The sequence below is a fragment of the Lissotriton vulgaris genome, chromosome 5 (genome assembly GCF_964263255.1).
Source record: "Lissotriton vulgaris chromosome 5, aLisVul1.2, whole genome shotgun sequence".
Lineage (NCBI taxonomy): Eukaryota > Metazoa > Chordata > Amphibia > Caudata > Salamandridae > Lissotriton > Lissotriton vulgaris.
Window position 1 is genome coordinate 1,925,521,264 of NC_141693.1, and position 24,680 is coordinate 1,925,545,943.

At 46.7% G+C, this 24,680-nt stretch overlaps 1 protein-coding gene across 1 annotated transcript in view; it reads right to left on the reverse strand.

Annotated features, from left to right (window-relative positions):
* NOTCH4 (notch receptor 4) overlaps nt 1-24,680 on the reverse strand; it is a 366,092-nt gene that overhangs the window by 145,134 nt on the left and 196,278 nt on the right. The window contains exon 13 of the mRNA XM_086924525.1: nt 13,157-13,390. Coding sequence (XP_086780651.1) covers nt 13,157-13,390 — 234 coding nt within the window. The remainder of the gene's footprint in view (nt 1-13,156; nt 13,391-24,680) is intronic.

Sequence of the window (24,680 nt, forward strand, 5' to 3'; positions counted from 1 at the left end):
CAGAGGATGCAAAAAGAACAATTGATGGACAGAATGCAGAAAATGTCATACATTCACCCCAGTACAGAGATCTGGGCCTAAATCCATCGTTTTTTTTCTCCCCATGCCATTCCAGTTTGAACCCAGCCATATGCAAATCATTCTTGACCCTGCGCCCAATGGGAACAGTCCAGCACGAACTGCCAGGCCAGATCCTCCCTGGACTGGAAACAAGCATCCTAGGACTGGTTTCGGGGTTTCACCCCTCATCAGCCATGTCTGCATATGGCCAGGTCTAAACTGGGGTGGCATGGTGAGCAAAAAAATGATGACTTTAACCCAGATCTCTTGACTGGAGGTGAATGTTTTGATTTGTTCTGCATTCCATCCATCAATTGTGTGTCTCTTGCTTCCTCGCCCTAAGTGTGCCAGGTATGCCCAGACGTGGGTCCTGGGCTGACTGTGCCACTGGAATCAAGCTATCCCGGCTGATGAAGGGTGAAACCCCAAAACTGGTCCTAGGATGCTCACTTACATACACAATATGTCTAATTAAAACATCTCAAGTACCGCTAATAGGAGAGTTATAGGACCAGGAGGTTCAATGTGTCTAGGACTGGGAATAACCCGGGATTATTAAAATAAAACATGAAACGTAGGTAATAACAGGAAATATTGCAAAATTTGTGGAATCCATGTGCGCTTGAGCACTTGTCCCTCTGTGCAAACTGTATGCCAATTGAGAAAGAAAGCCTTGGCAAGGCAGTGAAAATGTAGGTGTGGGCAGAAAAAACTAGCAGCAAAATAATGTGATAACTTCTAAATGGAAAAACATATATGGTAATACTGCTATTATCAACGTATTTATTAAGCATATTTTTTGGGGGGTAGAAAACATTATTTTAAAAAAATATATATATATATATATATATAAACAATTTTATAAAAACATTACATATGTGGAAAAATATATAGAAAATATTTTGCCCGTTGTCAAAAGTTTACAGTAACTACATTATTAATACATCAATTAAATGTAAATATTATTTGATGGTCTATTTTTATCAATGAAGTCACATCAAGAGATTAGACAACGATGTCCTGTGTATGATGCACATTCAAGACGACATAATATAATAGAACAACTATAACTATATCAGTGTTACCCTACATGTTTCTCCATTTAGACGTTATCACGTTATTTTGCTGCTAGTTTTTTCTGCCCACACCTGCATTTTCACTGCCTTGCCGAGGCTTTCTTTCTGAATTGTTGTTTTCCTTGTTATTGGCAAGTGTATCTTGTTTACAGGGGCCCTGTTACTTCGAAAAGTCACAGACTGTATGCCTGCTGTTTAATTATGGCGTACAATGATGAGGAATATTTTTGGGTTGGCATCTGTGCCATACAAAAAACAAGAGATAAAATACTGCCATGTTACCTCACTGTGGTGATCACAGCTCTGGGAACCTTTGCCAGAATACATACCCATGAAACACAAAATGAGTCATTTTGGTGAAGCTCTCTGGAGAAAGTGTTGGAATTTTAGATTAATTTGCTCAGACCTCATCATTAATCAAGACTGGTTTTGCCCTTTAAATGCCCTTTGTGGGCTATGCCCAGCAGAGAGCTGACTAAGACAACGAAGGCAAAATGAAGACTTTCCTGCTGGCAGCTAGCAGACTTCTTGTATGCTTAGCAAAGGACTGGGGTGGTTTTGGGTCAATGTTGAACCTCTGGAAGCTGCTCTGAAGGCAAGGGAAGCTAGCCACTTAATAACTGCCACAGACCTATGGGCCCTGGTTGCAATCAGGGGCCCATTGGAACTACTCTCTGGTGTCTGGGGAGTGCAGAGGGTCCTGTAGACAAGAGGAGCCGGTTCTGATGCACAGCAAACCAAAGGACCACTTGGAACTGGGCATTTTTCCTGTGGGCGCGAATTGGGAGTTGTGGGGGATTCACCATCCACCCGGAAAACACAGACTGGAGGCTGAGGAACTAGCCCTGAAGATCTGCACACCTGCCATCAAGGACACACAGTCACATCTATAGCTTTTACCTTTACTCACCCCTGAACCAATGCTTAAACTCACATCAGTAGATGTTTATCTGCATTCACCTGAGTATCCAGGCTAACTGAGGTTACACCTGTCGCTATTTACCTTTACTCACCTGTGTATCCAGGCTCACAGACTTAGCTGTACTCACCTGTGTAGCCAGGCTCACAGTCATACCTGTACTCACTTGTGTATCCAGGCTGTCTAAGATTACACCTGTTGCCTTTTACATTTACTCACCTGTGTATCCAGACTTGGTTTGGATCACCTGTACATCCAGGCTCACAAACTTAGCTGTACTCACCTGTGTAGCCAGGCTCACAGTCATACCTGTACTCACTTGTGTATCCAGGCTGTCTAAGATTACACCTGTTGCCTTTTACCTTTACTCACCTGTGTATCCAGACTTGTTTTGGATCACATGGGCATCCAGGCTCTCAGACATAGCTGTAATCACCTGTGAATCTATGCTCACGGTCACACCTGTACTCACCTGTGTATCCAGGCTGTCCGAGGTGACACCTGTCGCCTTTTTCCTTTACTCACCTGTGTATCCAGACTTGGTTTGCATCACCTGTGCATCTAGGTTCACAGACATAGCTGTACTCACCTGTGCATCCAGGCTCACAGTCACGCCTGTACTCACCTGTTTATCCAGGCTGTTCAAAGTTACACCTGTTGCCTTTTACCTTTACTCATCTGTGTATCCAGACTTGGTTTCGATCACCTGTGCACCCAGGCTCACAGTCATAGCTGTACTCACTTGTGCATCTATGCTTATGGCCACACCTATCCTCACCTGTGTATCCAGGCTGTCCAAGGTTACACCTGTTGCCTTTCACCTTTACTCACCTGTGTATCCAGACATGGTTTGGATCACCTGTGCATCCAGCCTCACAGACATAGTGTGATCACCTGTACATCTATGCTCATGGTCACACCTGTACTCACCTGTGTATCCAGGCTCACAGACATATCTGTAATCACCTGTTTATCTATGCTTATGGCCACACCTGTACCCAACTGTGCATCCAGGCTCACAGATATAGCTGTACTCACCTGTGTATCTATGCTCACGGTCACAACTGTACTCACCTGTGTATCTAGGCTCACAGACATATCTGTAATCACCTATTTATCTGTGCTTATGGTCACACCTGTACTCACCTGTGCATACAGGCTCACAGACATAGCTGTACTCTCCTGCAAATCTATGCTTATGCTCACACCTGTACTCCCCTGTGTATCCAGGCTGTCCAAGGTTACATCTGTTGCCTTTTACCTTTACTCGCATGTGTATCCAGACTTGGTTTGGATCACCTGTGCATCCAGCCTCACAAACATAGCTGTGATCACCTGTACATCTATGCTCATGGTCACACCTGTACTCACCTGTGTATCCAGGCTCACAGACATATCTGTAATCATCTGTTTATCTATGCTTATGGCCACACCTGTACCCAACTGTGCATCCAGGCTCACAGATATAGCTGTACTCACCTGTGTATCTATGCTTATGGTCACACCTGTACTCCCCTGTGCATCCAGGTTCACAGCCATAGCTGTACTCACATGTGTATCTATGATTATGGTCACACCTTTACTCCCCTGCGTATCCATGCTGTCCAAGGTTACACCTGTTGACTTTTATTTTTACTCACCTTGGTATCCAGACTTGGTTTGGATCACTTGTGCATCCAGGCTCACAGACATAGCTGTAATCACCTGTTTATCTATGTTTATAGTCACACCTGTACTTGCCTGTGCATTCAGGCTCACACACATAGTTGAACTCATCTGTGTATCTATGCTCACGGTCACACCTGTACTCACCTGTGCATCCAGGCTTTCAGACATAGCTGTATTCACCTGTGTATATATGCTTATGGTCACACCTGTACTTCCCTGTGTATCCAGGCTCACAGACATAACTGTATTCACCTGTGTATCTATGCTTATGGTCACACCTGTACTCCCCTGTACATCCATGCTGTCCAAGGTTACACCTGTTGGCTTTTATTTTTACTCACCTTGGTATCCAGACTTGGTTTGGATCACCTGTGCATCCAGGTTCACAGACATAGTTGTACTCACCTGTGTATCTATACTCACGGTCGCACCTGTACTCACCTGTGCATTCAGGCTTACAGACATAGCTGTAATCACCTGTTTATCTATGTTTATAGTCACACTTGTACTTGCCTGTGTATCCAGGCTCACAGACATAGTTGTACTCACCTGTGTATCTATACTCACGGTCGCACCCGTACTCACCTGTGCATCCAGGCTCACAGACATAGTTGTACTCACCTGTGTATCTATACTCACAGTCGCACCTGTACTCACCTGTGCATCTAGGCTCACAGACATAGTTATACTCACCTGTGTATCTATACTCACGGTCGCACCTGTACTCACCTGTGCATCCAGGCTTATAGACATAGCTGTAATCTCCTGTTTATCTATGTTTATAGTCACACCTGTACTTGCCTGTGCATTCAGGCTCACAGACATAGTTGAACTCACTTGTGTATCTATGCTCACGGTCACACCTGTACTCACCTGTGCATCCAGGCTCACAGACATAGCTGTACTCACCAGGCGCCTTGATGCCTTCGGGTTTTAGTTGCGCGGTATAAATTTTCTTTCATTCATTCTTTCATTCATATCTATGCTTATGGTCACACCCGTACTCAGCTGCACACCCAGGCTCACAGTCAGACCTGTAGCCATTGAGTTGGTCCACACAATGCCCACACAGGCAGGGGGCTCTGGCACACTCATCCATGTCTGCCTGGCATGTTACCCCTGTGGACTAGCATCAGGCGTGTCACAGTGACCATGGTGTTCTACAGTGTAGGGCAATGGGCTTGGGGGAGGGGCAATCACTACACCTGTCGCTAATTCCACCTGCATGTGTCTTCTTGAGGGATTAGTATTAAATATATGGGTGAAAATGTTCATTGCATTAATATTCTCCATCACTATGTTCATGATCCTAGACGTCTTTACCAGCTTAGACACAGCCCAACACCAGAGGCACCTCAGGGCAAAGGCTTGAATAGTTCTGGTCAGTCTCAAGAGACTTAGAACAGCAGGCACATTTCTAACCACCCTCGCCACCCCATGTGCACCTTTTCTAGTTAACATACAAATGTTACAGCTCAGGAACATACTTAGAGACGGCAGGCTCTCCCTCCGCTCACAAGTGGGCACTACCCAGATCCCCACAGACCCTGGTGGTCATCCAACATCCACATCTACAGCAGGCTGCACCTCCATTAGGACAGGAAGGAAAGAAAAGGTCAAGCCAGGCAACTAGAAGGGTCCTCCTGCTACCCCACAACACATTTGCCATGCCGCAGCGCGCGGTCCAGCCTTCTGGTGGTACCAAATCACCTCAGCTACTTCTGAAAAAAATCAGGGGTCTGCCCAGCCATCAACCCACGCATGACCAACGGACCCTTGGGCTAGCATGGCCATTGGAGCCTTGGGCTAGCAAGGCCAATGGAGCCTTGGGCTAGCAAGGCCAATGGAGCCTTGGGCTAGCATGGCCAATGGAGCCTTGGGCTAGCATGGCCAACGGAGCCTTGGGCTAGCATGGCCAATGGAGCCTTGGTCTAGCATGGCCAATGGAGCCTTGGGCTAGCATGGCCAATGGAGCCTTGGGCTAGCATGGCCAATGGAGACTTCGGCTAGCATGACCAACGGAGCCTTGGGCTAGCATGGACAACTGAGATGGACTGTCCTACACCACCCAGAGCAGCAGCCCTGACTCTGGCCAACGCCACACTAGATATGAAAAACCCCTCTTAAGCTCACACCAGTCCACCAAACAGACATCAAGGCGGCCAGTCCGAAGCTTGCAGTGATGACTCTTTAGGGCCAGAGTAAAGGTCAGAGCCCCCTCTCTCACATGCAAGAGTACATACTACTCTTTCCTATGTGTAGTGCATTGGCTGTGCCTTGTCCACTACTTCTGCTTAAAAATAACCCTCTACGTACCAACACAGCTGCCTACAAGCACACAGGAAGGGGAAGCAGTTGGCTCATCGATTAAGCCTTCCACCCTCGGACAGCCAGAATGCCTTTCTGATTACTGCCACCCCCGTGTCCTACTTAGTCCCAAAGGTCATACATCGACCAGCCACCCGGATGTAATACTGACTCTGTCACCACCTTATTTGCTGCTATTCTGGGCTATGGGTCATGTTAATTACGCATTATTTTCTCAGCCTCTAGTTATTTCTTTTCATCATTTTAGCCCAAAGTTCCATCCAGATTTGCATTTCCAAGTCACTTCCATGGATGTTTCATCTCTTCCCTCCCACTCTTTTTTATTGGATGTGGTGATGTTGCAATTAGTTGCATGGCAGGTTTGAAACCCGATCTACAAGAAGGGGTCCCCTTTGAGCCCGGCAAACTATAGGCCTATTAGCCTGATAGATGTTCCCCAAAAGCTTTTTGCGCGCCTCATTTTGAACCATCTGTTGGACTGGGTGGAGGAAAATGACATCATGAGTCCCCTGCAGGCTGGCTTCAGGAAAAACACGTCGACCATGGACCAGATCTTCCGCCTCGTTCTCCTCTACTGGAAGACGGTGAGGATCGAGGGGGGGAGATTGTACATGGTCTTCGTAGATCTGAGGTCAGCCTTTGACCTAGTCCCGCGCAGGAAACTGTGGGAGGTGCTGGAAAAGCTAGGAATTCCCCCCCAGTTACTTAACATCCTAGCCAGGCTGCATGAAAACAACTATGCACAAGTCAGGTGTGGGAGAGATGGCAAACTTTCATCCAGGTTTCCATTCCGTCGAGGCGTGAGGCAGGGTTGTGTCCTGGCTCCGACCCTGTTTTGTTTATTTATCAATAACGTCATCTCACACCTGGAAAACGTTAAGGATAACGACGCCCCCTGTCTGGCAGGTAGGAGGGTACCGGCAATTATGTTTGCCGATGACACCCTCCTCCTTTGAAAATCCCCCATGGGGATTCAGAGGATCTTGGATGGATTTGGTCTTTTCTGTCACCAGCATGGGTTGGAAGTGAACACAGAAAAGACCAAGTTCATGATCTTCAATCCTCCAACCAAAACCAGGCCCAATCCCACCTTGGGGACCGCCACCCTTGAGAGGGTGTCTACCTTCGTATATCTGGGGGTAACATTGCAGGAAAATCTGTCATGGGACCGCCAGATAGCACGATCCAGGGCCAAACTGTCCCAACTGTCGGGTGCAATCCTGAAAGTGGCTAATTCTTCTTCCTTCAAGCCTATAAGCCCGGCCCTCGAAACTTATAAGACTCAGGCCAAGGCTGCGGCTATGTATGGCAGCGAACTATGGGGGCACAAAGCGGTAAAGGACTTATCAATGGTTGAAAACAGTTTCCTACGGCGCCTTCTAGCCCTTCCAAGCTCCACGCCACTCCAGCCTCTGAGAATGGACATGGGTCTCCCCCCTATTGCAGAGGAGCTTGTGTCAAAACCAGTGAAGTTCAGGCACAGGCTCTGGTCTACGGACGAACTTCATCATTATAGGGAGGATCTTACCCATGTCATGAGTTTAAACCGTAGTGGCAAAATCCCCTGGCTCACTTTTGTGGAAAATGAACTGTCTGCCATCAATCTCCGTGAACTGTGGGAGGACCCCGCGCGAGGTTGCAAATCAATCTCGTGCAAAGCCCTGGCACAAATCTATAAAGCCAGGTCTCTTGCTCACCTGACGGACGCTCAAAATAGCGGCACCTTAACCTTGCGTTTTTTAGAATCCAAAAATTCATATGTTTTTGAACCTTTTATGGATTTTATCTTTCCCATCCTGGCAAGGAAATTGTACGTTCAATGGAGGCTCGGCACGCTCCCTATTAACTCATACACGTGCAAGTGGACAAATGGGGGCAATAAATTATGTCCCTGCTGTAACAACCATGTGGAAGATGACCCCCACATCTTGTTTGTGTGCCCTGCATACCAAAGGCCCAGAAAATACTGGTTAGCGCCGCTATGTAAGAACTTGGGGTTCAGAGAGTATGCACAGGCATACAGGATGTTGAAAACCAGCACCCTGGGTCACATTGTGTTCGCTGTTTCAAAATTTCTTATGGCCATATGGTTGATCAGGAAGAAAAGATCCACTGAAGCCGCCTGAACTTTGTTTTTTGTAACTTTAAATTACCCCTTGCTGGGAGAGCGGATTTTATTTATATGTATTTTTAACGTATTTTAATGTCTGTAATGTTGCATTGCATCTTTTATGGTCTACATGACCGAAATAAAGAATTTTTGGAATTGGAATTGGCAATTAGTTGCATGGCAGGTTTGAAACCCAACTATCTTCATTCCTCCGCTAACCAACAGTGTGGAAGAAGGTATTTGAACCTAAACCAAAGATGAATGCAAGTGTGGGTTGTCAGCCAGTGGAGGTAGACCTTCCTATCAGCTATTTCCAAACAAGCAAGTCAAAAGAAGAAGCGTGTGGGTCATAGGAATGCCTGGGCGACTTTAAGACACGTGTGAACTTTCAATGTCAAGCGCTGCAGCATACTTTCTGTATCACCGTTCTGCAGAAGAGTTATCCTGGTTTTTTCCTGATACTTTGTCACCCCTCAGTCATTTTGACACTCCTGTCAGAGTTGGTCAGGTCTCTCTTTCGATGCAGTCCATTCTCAATTCACCTTTCAGTTTTGTTTCTGATCATAGACTTTAGAATGTAAAACTTGTACTATTATTCAAAAGTCCTTGTGAGCGCACAAAAGAATAATGGTAGATTATGTTTAGGCTTTCCTGTTTTCAGTTTCTATTTTTGGTAGATTCTGGTGGGGTTTTTTCAGTGTTTTCAAGTGATTTCAATATGTCAAAAAAACAGTGGTTATCAGTAGTTACACATTTTCACGCCAGTAAAGACTAGAGAAACAGTTGTTTTCCGATGTTTTGGAACATTTTGCTTTTATTATTGCTTGCTTTCTGCACAGTATATAGACAGGTATATAGACAGTGCATGGTATGTAGACAGTGTAAGTCTAGTGTAAATGAGGTCCAGATAGATTTTTGCAATTTAAACTTATTTTAGTACACCACACATTACTTCTTCAGTTAGTCTTAGGTCATCTGCGCTAGCTCTTTTTTTCCCTTGTACACTTCTGTGAAAAGGCCATCTCAACATTAGCACTTAAGATGGGCAACGCCAAAACAGCCAGTACACAATTTGTTAACTCTGGCCATTGACATAGCTTTCCATGCCAAAACTGGTTCACTTGGACATTGCAAATCTCAGGGCAGGTTCTGCAACATTTGCGCTGGTCTGGGTGCTTCTGCCCTCAGAGTCATTAATGCGGTCAAAAATGAAGCAGCACTTTTGAATCTACGTAGAAAATTCCCCTTTACGGAAGAGATCTAGTACAGAGTACCACAGTGAGGTTTCATTGACTTCAAATGCCATTGGTGGTGAAGGGACATTTCTGTGCATCATTGCAAGCCATTCCTTATACATTCTAAAGTAAAAGTTCCTGAATTGCTCTTCACCGTTGCTTTACTTTCCAAGTGGCAATCACTCTAACATGTAACATGTTGAAGGGCCAAAGTCAATAAAGGTGTCGCCCAGCCCACTCTCAAGGAGATGTTTCACATCTACACCAATTATATTGAACACTTGGCAGACTCAGACTCTAGATTTTTTTATTATGTCCACTACAGCAGTTATGTTTCCTGTAAAAATCTAAGAAGGCAGTAGTGTGTACTTTTTTCACATCACTATCAATATGTGACCAAAGATCCTCACATTTCTTGCTTTTGGCATCATCACTCAGCCAAAATTCTGTAAACGTATGCCACATGGATAATATAGCATTCATAACCCCTTGGACTGCGAATGATCAGCTAAGGTACACAGTTGGGATGACTCTTTCTTTGATGCAAACCAAAGCACAAAATGATCAATATTTGCGTTTTAGTTCCTGTGCATAAGAAAACAGTGCACCAGAATGAACTAAAAAGTCAGTAGTATTCCTCATTAACGCTGAAGATTGTAAAGATGCTTTCAGCATACCATCTAACAAGTGGCAAGGATCTCTTACAGGGAAGCACTTCAGCTCAGGTATCAATTTTGACAAGTCATCACACCACTTATTCATATACATAGCTGAATCACAGCAAATACAAACAATATCACTCCATTCTTTGTTGAACTTGGAAAGAAATTTTTTTTGCAGAGCATTCTAAGTGACATTGCGTTCCATGTTTTCCAAATGTCTGGTGCCATGTTTTAACCACTATCCCAGATGCTTGGTGAAAGCTCTCTTTTCATATATACTTGTCACTATACCTTGCATTGAATGTTTAAAGCCTGAGGTGCTGGCAATTCGCTTACTATCAATACTGACTCGCTAGACACTGAAAGATGGTGTATTAAGGGTTTTTACCCATTCTCTGTGGGTAAATGTGATACCATATATTAGGAAAGATTCTTATGAAACCAGCCATTTTACCGATCAGTGAAAGAATCAAACGCAGCTAAATTATCAAATTTGATTTTGATATTTCCTGATTCTCTACAGTTTATAAAAAAATTAAACAAGACCTAAAACATGCGTCTAAACCCTGCATCTTTATACCAAAGACCACAAAACTGAAAAATACAAAAGGAAGAAGAAACAATATTTTAGTGGCATTCCTAAACAACAAAACTCAAGCAGAATAATGTTAGCCCAGACTGCTAACTTGTATAAAAAAGTTACATTGTATTGGCCCCTTACGGAAAAAAGGAAATTACTCTTTCACTCTCTTTTTCCTTTCTTTGAATGGCATTTAGTTTGTTGTTGTGCAGGTGTTTTTTCAGTGTTTATATGTTTTCACTGGTGAGGGCTATTTCTCTTTCAGTGGGGTTTTATCAGTTATTATAGGTTTAAACCTAAAACCGGACAGCCAAATTATGTTTAATCTTGTCCAAAACCCAGTTCTTTATTTTCTTCTTCAACAGAAACTAGCGACCAGTCCAAATATGTATTTTTCAAAAGAACAACCAAGTTTCATCTGTGTGAATATATGTGAAAAATGACTATCATGTGAGCCCACAGTGCTCTAAGTCACTTTCAAAAAATCAAATCCACCGATTACCGCATTGCAATGTTGGGTTGCTCAACTTTAACTTGAAACCTTGTTGTTCTGTTGAGAAAGACATATTAGGACTTTGACTGGGGACTAAAGGAAGGACACAGTTACCAGGAAGATATATTTCTGATTTGACCCAAGTGTGTTGATATTCGAAAAAAGCGTGCAGCTTTAGAGATTTGGTGTCATAGCCCTGATGAAGTCCAGTTGATGATGTCGGATGAAACATGTTGGTTAGTTTCTGTAGAAGAGGAAAATAAAGAACTGTATACTGTAACATTGTATTTGGGATTTCCCTTGAATTTGATGGGCAATAGTGTAATTACCCTTCCCTTCGTTTGAGCGCCTTAAAAATGTTAGTATCTACAATATGTTTACTTGGGATTAGCTGCACCAGCTTTTACTCTCGTCATCAAACAGTAACTTATACTTTTCTTTATTTCATTCTAAGGTCTTTCTAGGCTGCAAGGGATACTGTCTGTCCTATCAAAAGATCTTCACCTGCTTGTGGAGCTATGTGATGTCAGTGGGGATGTGGCAGCAGTGACTCACATTTGAAGCCTAGAACTTTTGTGAAATGGGCACCATGTTTAAAGTGCCAGATCTACAAACTTTTTGTTTAGAGAAAGTCCAAAGATGGAGTTTCTTTTCTCTAAACTAAATTCAAAAAGACTTTGAAGTGCAGGGAGTTTTCTCCCTGTGTTGGGGCCATTCTACACTTTCCTTTCCTCTGCCTAGCAGGTAAAATCAGTCACAGTTGCCTCGCCCTCAATAGGGTGGGACAATTGCCACTATGGCACGGTGGTCCTGGGATGGACAGGCCTCCAGGTCAGGAATTACCACTGGCAGAGCCAGCTGAGTCTCTTCTACCAGAGGCAACCCAGTGATTCTCCCACTTCTAGATGGTGTGGGCTGACCGTGGGTTTTGTGGTGCATGGAGATCACTGGTTTGTAGTGGTCTGTTCTAGCTTTACATTTTAATTTTTACAAATATTATTTACACCTAATCACAAATTTCCTTAAGTAGTTGTTCATACTAAGTAGAAAAACGCCCTTCCCCTCGATGGCCAGGTGCTCACAGTGGAAAGGAAACTTTGCTGCCCTGTTTATTTGTTTCTATGTATTTTGTAAATGTTCTGGAGTCATGTGACATAGGGTTTCACTGCTCATCACAGCTGTCCAATGACATCCGCGCGATGAGTGTAGAAGTGATGGGGTGAGGTGGAATACCTTGCACTCAATACGTTTCTGTGCCATTGAGGAACTTCAAACCTTCCCAGGACTTGTCAGATAGCTTCATATGATCGTTTGCTTGCTGTAGGGGATGGGTAGATGTGCGGCTGTTTAGACAGAGCAGGGCTCTCAAACCCCACACCCTTCTCCCAGTATGATCAAACATTGAAAATTATTAATTCTAAGGTTGGCAGGTCTTGAGTCTAAATGACTGACTCTGCTTTGGACATCTGTCACTTTTGTTTCTGTGGCCTCCAGAGCTCCCAGGGCCAGCTTGTAAGCTGGGAGAAAGCCTATTTGGTGATGGTTTGGACAATGCACTGCGAATCGCCAGAAGGAGTAACTGGCTAGGAGCAAATCTACTTTTTCAGAAATGCAGACACACAACTGGAAGCCAAATTTAGCAGGCCCACCAGAAAGTAAGGTACTGTGCTTGTTGTATGCTACTGTGGATGCCAACTGGGTGTCGCCAGGTAGAAGCCATAAAGCGCGTCTTGCCATTTCATTCCCATGCCTGCACCCCTGGTCTCAAAGGTCATGAAGGGTAAAAAAGGAACAGAAAGTAAACATTGCAATGTTTATATTGTGAAGTGTCCACTCCTTGCTCTTTCTGTAGTTTCTCAGCAACAAACAGGAGGCTCTTTTGGTTCTAGTGAAAGTGCAAGGGGTCAACAGCATGATTTCACCTGGGGGAGTCAAAGGGCTTGTGATGTCACTACTGCAATCTCTGCATTTCAGTGATGTAACAAAAAGTGGTATGGAGGAGAGTGAAATGGTCTGTGCTCTCACCTGTGGTCCCCAGCGGGCATACACATTGGTACCCGCTCACCAGGTCCTGGCAGCTACCTCCATTCTGGCATGGCAGGGACAGGCAGTCGTCGATGTCCACCGCGCACATCTGGCCCGTGTATCCAGGATCACAGACGCAGGAGAAGGCTCCAACACCATCCACACAGTGCCCATGGTGGCAAGATTTGTTCAAGCAGTCGTCAATGTTATCCTGGCAAAGGTGTCCGCTAAAGCCTTGGAGAGATCAAAAAGGGAAACATTGAGTGGGGTGAGCAGCAGGGATTGAATAAAGACAAGAGCTCGTAGGCTACCATCATAGTGCGAGCCATGTTTGGTTCAAACTTTATTAAATAATTAATAGAAGCTATTTCAATTTAAACATTGAGACAAACAAAATAGATTCCAACGTTTCACAATAAAAATCCCTTACTACAAACTTCTTGGACTGTTTAAAACCACAGCTTGCCATAAAAATAAAGCCAACTACATTCAAGTATTTAAAAACATGGAATGAATTTCACATGTTAATCTTTGCTGACCCTTCAGATTTTTGATATTTCGAGGTAACAGCATTCAACAATTCCCATACGCATTACGAAGTGAGCAGGCATTGCTTCTCCTCTACACCAGGGCTGTTTTAGCCCAAGGTCCTTCCTCAGCCAAAACATATGATTTGGCATCAGTCAACCCCATTGCTTCAGGTAATGGGGTTGTCTTTATCCTAGAAGGATTCTTGGCTCCACACCTACATTCATGCTAGGTACACTAAAGTACATCTAGTTAGGGTAGCATCGTAGGAGTATGCATTTTTACTGTCATGTATTTTTATACTTGCCTCTATTCATTGTTTTTAGCACTATGGTAGGAATCCACCATCCTTTTACTCTGTTGGTGCTTATAATCATTCATATCTGTTTCGGTTTAATGGTTGTTTCAGCACACCTATTTTACACTAGAATGACGCTGATTCAATAAATGCTTATTGAAAGACATCCCCATCATTTGTTCAGTGCATCTCTCTCTGAAACAAAGTGAGCACAAGTGACTGAGCGAAAAGTATTGCACTGTTTCCACGATCCCTGATGGGACAGGATTGTCATGTTAGATAGTTGCCAATAATTTTTCTATCCTTGGTAAGATGGGTTTCTAGTGGCACTTGAGCTAGCTGGTATACAGGCTGGCATACTCTGTCGGGGTGTCTGGAATCAGTCTGGATAACAATCCTGCAGTGTATGATGTCTAAACAAGCAGATCCTATATAGGTTTATAGGAACTACACAATACCATTGCACATTTATTCCATTACATGTCATAGCTTTTGGAGTAAAGAGCAGTGCTTAATAAAAAATAAGTAGGTGCCAGGGCCCTCGTCAGGAGGCCATGGCAGCTTGCCCCACCCATTTCCCCTGCCAGCGCTGCCAATGACAGTGTTAGCACTACGACTAACCATCACAAGTGTGCTATTTTAGACTTTTCCAGACCCCAAAACTATAAGGATTGCTTGGGCGACAGGTGCTAGTCATTTTCAATGCATATTGAATAATTAAACAGCTATTGATGTGCTGAACTCTAAATTAAATTTACAGTGACACCTTGTGGCAGACTGCCATGAGAGCCGGTGCCAAGCACCAGAAACCTCAGGCTCAAATTAAGCACTGGTAAAGAGCAAAGCAGATGTTCATGTATCACATGCTGATATAAGGAAAATGTGTTAGGAAAAGGGGGAAATGATGGAAGAAAGATATAAGGTTCATGAAGAATGGAAGGAGGAGGGATGGTGGAAGAATGGAAGGGAAAGGAAATGTTGGAAAGAGAATGGAAGGATGACAAGGAAAGAGACATATGGGCAGAGAATAGAAGGGTGAAAGGGGGAGGGGCGGAAGGACAGAGAACAGAAGGATTGAAGAGAAAGGGAAGGCTTGGCAGAGAATGGGAGGATGGAAGAGGAGAAAAGGATAGAAATAACAGAAGGATGAAAGGGGGGACGGATGGGCAGAGCACAAAAGGACTGAAGAGAAAGGGAAGGATGGACAGAGAATGGAAGTTTTACAGTAGCAGAGAACGGAATGGAAAAAAACTGGGCAGAGAATGGAAGGATGAAAGGGGAGAGGGGGATGGGTAGAGAACAATAGGATAAAAGGGGAAGGATGGGCAGAAAATAGAAGGAATGAAGAGAAAGGGAAGGGTGGGCAGAGAATTGAAGGGATAAATGGGCAGAGAATCGAAGGATGGAAAGGAAAGAAAAGCTGGACAGAGAATGGAAGGATGAAAGGGGAGGAAAGGATGGGCATAGAACAGAAGGATTGAACAAAACTTGAAAGGTAGGTAGCGATTGGAAGAATGAAAGGGGGACAGAAAGATGGGCAAATATTAGAAGGGTGGAATGGAAAGTGAAGGGTGGGCAGAGAATGGAAGGGTGGAAGCGAAGGCTGGGTAGAGTATGGAAGGGAAAAGGAAGGGTGGGCAGAGAATGGAAGGATGGAACAGAAAGGGAAGAATGGGCAGAGAATGAAAGAGGAGGGAAGGATGGGAAGACAATGGAAGGATGGACCGGAAAGCGAGGGTGGGCAGGGAATGGAGGGATGAAAGGGAAGGGAAGGGAGGGATGGAAGGGTGGGTAGGATGGATCCGGAATGAGTGAACATGCAAGAATGGGAAGAGTGGACACACACTCGAAGTGTTATGAAGAATAGGCAGATGGACAGGGATGGGCAGAATGGACACACAATGGCAAGAGAATGGAAAAATGGAAGGATCAGCAGAGAAAGGAATCATGGGCAGATAGTTGAGACTGACGGATACAAGATGGAAAGGGTGGATCATGGAAGGCCACATCTAACCCCGTTTGTCACCATGGTCACAGGTTCGTATTACAGCAAGTCCACTCAGAGTTTGCTAAGTTCCGAGGTCAATAAAAGGAGTAGAATTGAGTTAGGAAACAATAAACAAGTTACTGAGCATCAAGACACCTCAGGAGTTGACCAGTGAGTGTTACATATTCACTTGTTATGTCATCTTACGTCAATGGTTGGACAAGTAAAGATTGGATGGATAGGTGGAGAATCAAAGGAGGGATAGAGAGTAGCAGGGTGGAGATTCGAAGGATGAGTATTGACCTAAATATTGGGTGAGGAATATTTAAGGGTAAATGGGTATTAGAATGCCCCAAAACTGGAAGAATGGGTAGAGTGTGGAGGATTTGGGGAAAGTTGAAGGGTGGGTGAAGACTAGAAGGCTGGTAGGAGAATCAAAGGATGGTATTAAACGAAAGGATAGGTGGAGAACTTAAGGATGGGTATTGAGCAGAAGGATGGGTGTTGACTGTAAGGATTGATGGTTAATAAAATGAATATACACAAGAAGGATGGGAGGAGAGTAGAAAGGTGGTTGGAGAGTAGAAAGATGGGTGGAGAATTGAAGGGTGGCTATTAAACAGAAAGATTGATGTTGAACATATGGATGGATGCATACTTGAATGCACTTTCATAGAAAGGATGGGTGGGGGTTAGAACAATGGGTTGAGAGTAAACGGATGGGTGGAGAACCGAAGGACTGGTATTGAACAGAAGGATGGATGTTGAGTATATAAGGATGGATGGATAATAAAATGCGTAGACACTGGATGCACGGGTGGAGTGTAGAAGGATGGGTGGAGAATCGAAGGCTTGTTATTGAATGGAAGGATGGATGTTGAGTATATAGGAATGGGTGGATAATTGAATGTGCAGACCCTGGATGCACGGTTGGAGTGTAGAAGGATGGGTTGAGAATCGAAGTACTGGTATTGAACAGAAGGATGGATGTTGAGTATACATGGATCGGTGGATAATAGAATACATAGACACTGGATGCACAGGTAGAGTGTAGAAGGATGGGTGGAGAATCGAAGGACTGGTATTGAACGGAAGGATGGGTGTTGAGTATGTAAGGATAGATGGACAATAGCAAGCGCAGACTCTGGATGCACGGGTGGAGGGTAGGATGGGCGGCAAACTGGTCAGAGTATGGAAGGTCGGTGCATTATCCAATATTGGTGAATGGAAGGATGGGTAAATCATTGAAGGTTAGGCAGAGAATAAAAGGGTGGAGAGAGAATGGAAGGGTTGAAATGGAACTGTTGTACTATCTGCTGTGGACTGAGCCCTGCTGAAAGGCCCTCAGTCGCCATATACTTACTACAAAATGGTGGAATGGGCAGAGAATAGAAGGATCAAGAATGGAAGGATGATACTGATTAGAAGGCTGGTGGTGAATAGATATGTGAGTGGGGAATGACCGGGTAAGTGGATAACAGAAGATGGAATCTAGGCAGTAATCGAAAGGGTGGGCAGAGGAGGAAATCTAGGCAGTAACGGAAAGGGTGGGCAGAGGATGGAATCTGGGCAGTATTTATTTATTATTAAACTATTTGCACATTTAATTAAAACCATTGTAATGGTGGTACCTTCAATACATCCTTGGAAGCAGAGGTCATACTGCCATCACATTTAAAAATCATTGGTCATAAAAGACATTCTTGCACAGTGACCTTATTACAAATAAAAGCGTTAAACTCAGCAATAAAATGAATAAAGTGACTTAGTGTGGTGATAAAACTCTGGGGCATGCTATAAAGTAATCAATTATGAGTTTTTGAGGAGCGAAGACCAGTTTGGGAGGGGCTCTATGAGGGGAAAGTACATCTTCCAGGATTCTCACATATTTTCTGCACCTTGCAAGCCTTTGAGTGTCTGTTAATGTGAAACAAAAGTGCAGATGTCTCCAAGCATGTGTAAGTGCCCCTCTTTTGGTATAATGAGTTCAGAAGAAATCTCCTGGGGGCATCAAAAGAAGGACAGCAGCACAAAGGATGGAACCATTATTCAGACCTATAGTTGCATAACCTGCAGGCCCCCTCCTCTCTACATGGGGCCCTTTGGTTAAAATCGATGGTTCGCAGGCCTAGAAGGCGCATAAACATAATATTCATGCGAGCAGCAAGATTAACCCCTTCAGCGCGGCGCGAATTTTCGCGCTGTGCGGAAGGTTCTAAGAAACGGGTGTGGCCGTGACGGAACGGTTCCGTCATAAGCACAGCCCAACCGGCGCTCATGGCGGAACCGCTCCATCATGATCACCGAAGAGGTTAAGCAGTCTGAAAGGTATGGTTGCTGTAGGCCTGGGAAATATGAGTTAATCTGAACAGAGAGAATAGTTGACCATTTTAATGTCCGGAAGTCCAGCTGGTAGGAGAATTGTCTCGCCAGCTTGTTTATGGACCTTTTCCAAACTGCGCAGGAAATCGAGTTTGATTTTAGCGCTGATTCATCAATTTGTAGGGATCTTATGGCCTTTTCATGTGTCGGTGCCATGGATTCCAAGGACTCGCAGAGATTTCTTGTAGACAAGCTTTGAGGGTGTTGTCTGGGGCTTTTAGTACATTTATGGAGTACTTCAAGGTAACTGCTTCACATGAAAGAGACTGTGTTATGAGGCCCAGCTCGAGTCACAATCTTGCCCTGTGTGTACATTTAGGGAGTTGAAAAATGTGTTTGTAATTCATGTTCTGGGCGTGGTCAAGGCTAGCCGCGCATGCTTCGGGAAGAAGGGTAGCTTTTATCACCTTCAGTATGGCTCGGCTGAGGGGTTGCTCAGACTCTGATTGAGACGGGTCAGGCTGTATGTTATAACTCCGGATCTTTTCTTCAGGGTGGCTGGGTGGGCTGATGGCCTGGAGGACTCGCTAAACCATACACCCAGGTAGTTATACTTCGGTGTCGATTTGATCTTCGCAGACCCAATGATCCACATTAAAAATGTCTTTTTTGGCAGTAGCCAAAAATCAGGACCTTGGTTTTGTCCTGATAAATTTTAGGGCATTAACTTTATTATATATGTCGCGCTCACTCAGGGCGTGTTGAATGCCAGGTTTGGCGTGATCCATTATGACGATGTCATCAGTGTATTGTAAAATGTGCAGTTTCGGTTTCGATTGGCCCAGTTGAGGCGGAAGCAGGCTGCTGTGCTCCAAGAATCACCCAAGGTCGGCGGTATAGAGATTAAACAGGAGGGGTGGCAGAACGCATCCTTGCTTCAGGCCGTCTGTGGTGGAAAGTTTTGCAGAGATAGTCGAAGGGCCTGTTCTCACTTGATACCCATGCATTCTTGTGCAAGGAGATGAGGGCTACGAGCAGATCCCCTGGGATCCCCCCGGCGTCTAGTTTCCACCAGAGTGTTGCGAGACACTTTATCAAATGCAGCACTATCATCTATGAAGCAGCAGAAAAGAGGAAGAATCTGGGCAGTAATGGAAAGGGGTGGGCAGAGGATGGAATCTAGGCAGTAATGGAAGGGGTGGGCAGGAGATGGAATCTAGGCAGTAATGGAAGGGTGGGCAGAGGATGGAATCTAGGCAGTAAGGGAAGGAGTGGGCAGAGGATGGAATCTAGGCAGTAATGGAAGGGGTGGGCAGAGGATGGAATCTAGGCAGTAATGGAAGGGGTGGGCAGAGGATGGAATCTAGGCAGTAATGGAAGGAGTGGGCAGAGGATGGAATCTAGGCAGTAATGGAAGGGGTGGGCAGAGGATGGAATCTAGGCAGTAATCGAAGGGGTGGGCAGAGGATGGAATCTAGGCAGTAATGGAAGGGGTGGGCAGAGGATGGAATCTAGGCAGTAATGGAAAGGGAGGGTGTTGGACAGGCCACATGAAGGGCTCGCTCCCTCCCCGCCCGACAGGGCCCGGGCACCGGCTCTCCAGGTGCTACCCACAGAAGCAACTCGCAAACCGTCCCCTACGGGACTCCTGCTCCCGGACATCTCTGTATTACTGGCCCGGGCCACCATCAGCACCATTGCCCGGGCCGGCCGCCATCTTGGACACTGCACCACGAGGCCGCGTGGCCTCAACTCGACCCCAACCCTGGGCCTGGCCAGGCCCCGACATCCCGGCACCACCATCCACCAGGAGGTGAACGGACCACTTGGCAGGTCAATGGGAGGAAGAAGTGTCGATGGCTCTCCCCCGCCAGGTGCCGATCGCCCCCAGCCTCCCCGGGCACTGGCTCCACCCCCCTGCTGGGTGTCTGGACTCCCTCATCCCGGACCTCCCGACCTCCAAGTGCGAGGGTCCGGACATCAAAGGGCGCCAGACCTATAACTGGGGCAGCTCCAGAGCAGGAAGGCAGTTGTATCCTGGAGTCGAGAGACACCGAGAAGAACTCATCCTTGACGGACTGCTGGCGCTGCCGCAGCCCTGCCTTGTGAGCTGTCGTCCTGCCGCTGGCGCTGCCGCGGCCCTCTGCAATCCACCATCTTCGTTGGGACCTGCTGGCGCTGCCGCGACCCGTTGTAACTACCATCTTCGTTGGGACCTGCCGGCGCTGCCGCGACCCGTTGTAACTACCATCTTCGTTGGGACCTGCCGGCGCTGCCGCGACCCGTTGTAACTACCATCTTCGTCAGGACCTGCTGGCGCTGCCGCGGACCGTTGCCACCTTCGACCACTCCGGGATCTGCTGGCGCTGCCGCAACCCGTCCTTCAAGAACGCCGAGCTCGAGGATTGTGAGCTACCCGTCATCTCATCGTAACCACCAGATTGGTAATAAGACTGTCCCGCTACCCCTTTCCCATCCAAGAGACTAGAATCGAGGGGACCCCTGAGTCCAGACCTCCTTGTACCATTCTACCGTACTTCAAGATTGCTTATAAAGAACGTTAAATCTTATCCTTGTGTGGTGCCTATTCTGTGGGGGGGAAGTTACTTGTCTGTACGATCGCTGGAGACGGCTCTCCCCGGAGACCTCTCCCCTTGTCTTCGGCCGACCCTCCAGGTCCCGTCTAACAGCGGCTGTGAATTGTTGATCGACCACCCTATACAAACAATCGGAACGGGACCCCGAGCAATCTTCCACGTCCCAGAGGTACTTAGCGCTTCATTACTATTCTAGTGAACTAGCTCAACGCTACTTTCCCTGTATTGCAAACAACTCATGGTACATATGTCTTCCACGTTCACAGCCTTCACATAAAAAGCGCCTCGTCATGATGGCTCCCTGACGACTCCCATTTTGCACGCAGCCCCTTTGGATTAAACAACACTTGATGCAGGTATATTTCTTTATCTGTACACCCCTATAGATGACTGCAGGTTTGTTATATATTACTAACCATAGGCTAACTCTTTGTCCACAGCAACCCCCGTGACCTAACACTGAATACACACAGGTAGGAGGCTATGCTTGGCTTTGTTGGTCGCTGTTCTCACTCTGTAAACGTAAAGTTACTAAAGGAAATTTTTTCCTTTTTTCAGATTCTCTGGTCCTGATGAGAATCGGACAAAGGGTCCGATTCGAAACGCGTCGACCTTGTGTACCTTTTGTTGTTTTAGGTTTTTCGGTCAGAAAGGAATTGTATATATTATGCCTGTCATACAATTGCTGTGATATTAAGTATTTTTCAACATTTTTAGTGTTATTTCTGATTTGCTCTTGACTTTGCTTGCCTGACCTCGTTGATCTCTTTGCTTGTCTTATTTCACATGCACAATGTTGATTATGGTATGGAAGGAATGCGAGTGTGAATGTGGAATGACTGATGCATGAAAGATTGTGTTCACAACACGGACTGCCTGTCCTACTTTGTAATTTATTCTGCTCATCTTCTGTTTGTCTTTCTATATATATACATATAAATACACAAAGTATCTTGCCATTGTTTGTTTGTCTGTACAAAAAAATAAGGCATTTCAAAAATATATATAAATAAATATAATTGATTTATTTCAAAAGCCGACTAGCAATTGAGTCATTGTTAGTCTGGTTCCCAATTGAGTTGTTTTCTGTGAAATCAGTCACAGTATTTGCACTTCTTTTGTTTATTCTAGACCTATAACTGGGGCAGCTCCAGAGCAGGAAGGCAGTTGTATCCTGGAGTCGAGAGACACCGAGAAGAACTCATCCTTGACGGACTGCTGGCGCTGCCGCAGCCCTGCCTTGTGAGCTGTCGTCCTGCCGCTGGCGCTGCCGCGGCCCTCTGCAATCCACCATCTTCGTTGGGACCTGCTGGCGCTGCCGCGACCCGTTGTAACTACCATCTTCGTTGGGACCTGCCGGCGCTGCCGCGACCCGTTGTAACTACCATCTTCGTTGGGACCTGCCGGCGCTGCCGCGACCCGTTGTAACTACCATCTTCGTCAGGACCTGCTGGCGCTGCCGCGGACCGTTGCCACCTTCGACCACTCCGGGATCTGCTGGCGCTGCCGCAACCCGTCCTTCAAGAACGCCGAGCTCGAGGATTGTGAGCTACCCGTCATCTCATCGTAACCACCAGATTGGTAATAAGACTGTCCCGCTACCCCTTTCCCATCCAAGAGACTAGAATCGAGGGGACCCCTGAGTCCAGACCTCCTTGTACCATTCTACCGTACTTCAAGATTGCTTATAAAGAACGTTAAATCTTATCCTTGTGTGGTGCCTATTCTGTGGGGGGGAAGTTACTTGTCTGTACGATCGCTGGAGACGGCTCTCCCCGGAGACCTCTCCCCTTGTCTTCGGCCGACCCTCCAGGTCCCGTCTAACATTGGTGGCAGCGGCGGGATCCGAACCAACGCGTAATCGTACAGAAAGCAACTCACCCCACGACTAAACCACAATGCCGGCCCAAGAGAGCGGGTCTACAGAGAAATTCCAAATGGACAAGCTGGAAGAGTACAACCATCGAGAATTAAAACAATTTTGTATGGAACTGGGCATTGCTACCACCGGTCTGAGCACAAAAGATGACTTTAAACACGCCCTAGAATCATGGGCAGAGGCAAACCCCGCTGGTCCCCGGGACCAACGCGTCGAAGCACCGGAAACCAACCCCGCTCCTTCCGAGGAAAGGAGAACGGGTCTCTCCCGGGAAGAGATCCAAGAGCGAGAGAAAAACAGACTGCATGAACTAGAGTTGGCACGGCTCAAAATGGATGGAGAACTAAAACTGGCGGAACAAAAATTGAACCTAGAACACTTACGGCTCCGAGAAGAGCGGGAGGAAAAACAGAGACAAAGAGAGCTGGAAGAAAAAAGACTGGCATATGAACACGAGCGCAAACTAGCAGAAATAGAACTACGTAAGCAAGGCAAGGACCTGGGGGTGCCCGAGCAACCACGCACCCCAGGAACTTCAGAACCAAAGGTCCACATTCCCAAAGATGTCGTCCGAGAGTTCTACCGAAACGACGACATACAGCAGTGGTTCAAGGCCTATGAGATCGCCATGGCCTCTCACCGGATCGATCGAAGTGACTGGGGAGCCGGTCTATGGGGGAGGTTCGTCAATGAAGGCCGTGATGCCCTGTTACAGCTCCCGGATCACCAAATGACGTCCTATGATCACATGAAGGCCGCCCTCCTCACTCGATATGGGCTGACACCCGAAATGTACCGCCAGAGGTTCCGCGACTGTACCCGAATCCCGGGTACAACTTGGGTGGAATACGTGAACTATTTCAGCCGAGCCCTCGAGGGGTGGATCAAGGGGAGCAACGTAACGACCTACGAGCAGCTTTTTAACCTTGTTGTGTGGGAGCACCTCTCCAATAACTGCTTTGTCGAGCTCAGGCAGCAACTCCTCGACAGTAAAATGACTGATCCACGGCAGCTCGCCGCCGAGGCTGACCGATGGGAGAGCACCCGAGTGGGCCAGGGTGGCCCGAACGAGCAGAACAGGAACAACCAAGGCCATCACCGCCCCCGAGGAGGAGGAGGAGGCCAGGGCCGGGGGAAAGACACCGTCCCGGCCGCTCCCGCCACCAGCACCCCGCCCCCGGCCAACAGGGGCAACCCCCCGATGCGCCCGGGGTCCAGAGCCAATGTCACGTGTCAGCGATGCCAGCGAGTCGGTCACTACGCCAATGACCCGAACTGTCCACAGAACCAGACTCCGAGGCCCCGCCAGGTAGCAGCCGCCGCCCTCGGAGAAGAGCACGTCTCCGAGGACCAAGAAGAGTACGGACACGAGCAACAAGAATGGGAGCCGGCCGCCATGGTCCTGGCGTGCCTGGGAGGGAGAGACATGGTCCCGCGGGCTCCCCTACCCGCCAACACCAGAAAGTATAGTCAGTGGGTGAGCATCAATGGGCGCAAGGCCGAAGCCCTACGTGACACAGGGGCCAGTGTGACGGCCGTCCGCTGTCACCTGGTGACCCCCGAGCAAATAATACCGAACATTCTCTGCCCCGTCCGGTCAGCCGACAATTCAGAGAGCATGTGTCGGATGGCCTGCGTCCCCTTCGAGTGGGGAGGAGTATCCGGCATGCTGAAGGTGACGGTCCGCGATGATGCCCCCGTGGACTGTCTCCTGGGGAACGATCTCGAGAGTTCCCCATGGGCCGCCGTAGAAAGAAGAGAACACCTGGGGATGTTGGGCCTTCCGGACTGGGCGTGCGTAACCACCCGGTCCATGGCGGCCCGCGCCATCCCCCAACCAGAAGAACCCGAATGGCCAGCACCTCCCCCCTCGATCGCTCCAGTGGAGGACGCCGACACCGTTGAACTCGCTC